The 2,257-nt window shown below is 38.7% G+C and overlaps 1 protein-coding gene across 1 annotated transcript in view; it reads left to right on the top strand.

The window, feature by feature from the left end:
* Window positions 1-6: 6 nt before the first annotated feature.
* Window positions 7-2,257, top strand: part of LOC106869897 (lysosomal-trafficking regulator) — a 189,845-nt gene continuing 187,594 nt past the window's right edge. The window contains exons 1-2 of the mRNA XM_014915825.2: window positions 7-245; window positions 539-931. Of these exons, the coding sequence (XP_014771311.2) occupies window positions 869-931 (63 nt within the window). The 5' untranslated portion in view covers window positions 7-245; window positions 539-868. The remainder of the gene's footprint in view (window positions 246-538; window positions 932-2,257) is intronic.

Raw genomic sequence — 2,257 nt, forward strand, 5'->3', positions numbered from 1 at the left:
GAGTAGCTGTGTGTTTGTGTGTGTTATTTAATTAGTAACAATTAGATTTGTCTCGTGTCTGTTGCTTGAAAGAGTCTATTGTCCTGACAATAGCAGCAGAAACAGTAACAACAACAACAACATTGTTACATGTAGTGGCGGCGGCGGTGGTGGTGCTGGTGCAGTAGAAGGCAAGAGAAACAGCAAGAGGGGAGCCCCCCCCCCTTACTTCTTCTCTTGTAGACAATATGGATGGCTGGATGATGGTAAGTTACTGCTTCTTTTTCTTGCAGGAAATCCGCTCGGAATTCTCTCGACTCAAGAAATACGTGTATTTTCGGTGTGTTTGTGTGTATGTTGGGAGTTTCTCTCCAAGTTGTCGTCGTTGTTGTTTCCACTCTTTGTTGACCCCCACCATTGAAACCGAGTGCGTCAACGGGTCCACCCTGTCCCCCCTATGTTCTATCGTGCTCAAGTAAAACCTGAACACCCTGTCCGTCCTCTCTGACTTCCAATCCTCTCAGCTGTTCTTATACTTTTATATTTATTTCTATTCCAGTAGCTATTATCATCACCTGATGTGGAAACGACACCCTCAGCTCTCAACACCAGCAAATAATATTATAAAGAAGGAAAAGAGTTGAAATGACTGATGTTGATGTTACCACAACCAGCTTTAACCCTATCACTTCTTGAAATTTTCATCTAAAAACATACATCGGACTGTGAAGCTTCATCTTCTAGACCGTTCGTTCCTGATTAAAATAATAATTATAAAAAAGATAAAATAACACCCCTGGCAGACATATCAATTGGATGTGACAGGATTTAATTTGTTTTGGTTCATTTCATTGATTTTGGTGAGACCCTTTGCTATAAAACCTTTGCCATGTCTGTCAAAGTCACTTCTCACAGTGTCTGGGATTTATACCTGAGGACACCAGAAGCACAGGTAAGAAAGAACACATTTTTAATTACCATTAACTCGGTCACATACTTCAATACATTCACAATCTTTGTTGTTTTTTTTTTGTCTTTTCTCGCCTTCTTACGATTTTTTAAAAATAAAACGTACCCTGCTCTCTCTTTCTCTCTTTCTCTCTCGTGTTTATATTATGTAAATACTAATTAGTGGTTTTTCGATATAAATTAGTCAACAGTCAATATTTCCTGTAAGGTGCCATGCTATATTTTACCAAAATACCACCCTAGGCTTTATATTACGTTCGTTCCAGTGTTTTTGGTGTTTTCTGACACCCTCCCCTGTGTGTATATATATGAGATTATATATATCACCAAAATAAACATTTATATATCGACATTCTCCTTTCTAACTCATATTTCTTCAGTTACATAATAATGTATCGTTAAATCAACAAGTACAGTTCGTTAAACTATTTCATTTACAGCAATGATGTTTCCGTGAAAGGCATGAACATTCCCACGTCTCGTTTCCTTCTCTGAATCCCAGGCCATGCTTCCAGTCCAACTCGGTGTTCCCTAGGTGGAGGGTCGGATGGATGGATGGCTGCTGGCATGGTAATTGATATCATATACAGATGGTTATAACGAGAGATTTTTTTTTGTTTTTCCACAGAACTAATGCTGGTGGTCTGGTGGCATTTATCCAAGACTGAATTGAGTGGGGGAGACGGTTCAGAGGACCGCAAAACCCTCAGATTGTGTGTGTTTTCTGTGTATATATGTGTGTATGTATGTATATTTGTGTGTGTTTATAGTTCCATATCGAGAATCCAACCTTATTTATTCTGCCATAAAAATTTTAAAAAACTACGTTCTATGAACGGCTTTTGACATCATATTATGAGGACCAAGTCAGTCTCTCTATAGACGGGTAGAAACATTCCAGTATAGAATACTACCAATATATATCATACAAACATCTTGTATACACCCACATGTATGTATAAAGGTAGCTATTGTCTACACTATCACATATGGATACCGACCTTACCACACTCTCACACGTCTTCTCCTAAGACACACCAAATTTCCTTGCGAAATTTCCACGAAAAGCAGAACCTGAACTTCGAGTCGTCATGGAAACAATACTAATTTAAATCACGAGAATTGTGTCCCCCGCCATACCACCACCATCTCGCCCCCGCTTCCATGTCTCTGTAAGGGACAGATACTTATTGTTTAGGCCGGAATTTAACCCTGGCAGAGAGCAGTGTCGAATCCGGGAAAATCTTGTTTAATTCATTGTTATTTTTTATGTAAAACTACGTCGAGGACTATATATATATATATATAT

This window comes from Octopus bimaculoides, chromosome 1 (genome assembly GCF_001194135.2).
Source record: "Octopus bimaculoides isolate UCB-OBI-ISO-001 chromosome 1, ASM119413v2, whole genome shotgun sequence".
In the NCBI taxonomy this organism is placed as follows: Eukaryota; Metazoa; Mollusca; class Cephalopoda; order Octopoda; family Octopodidae; genus Octopus; species Octopus bimaculoides.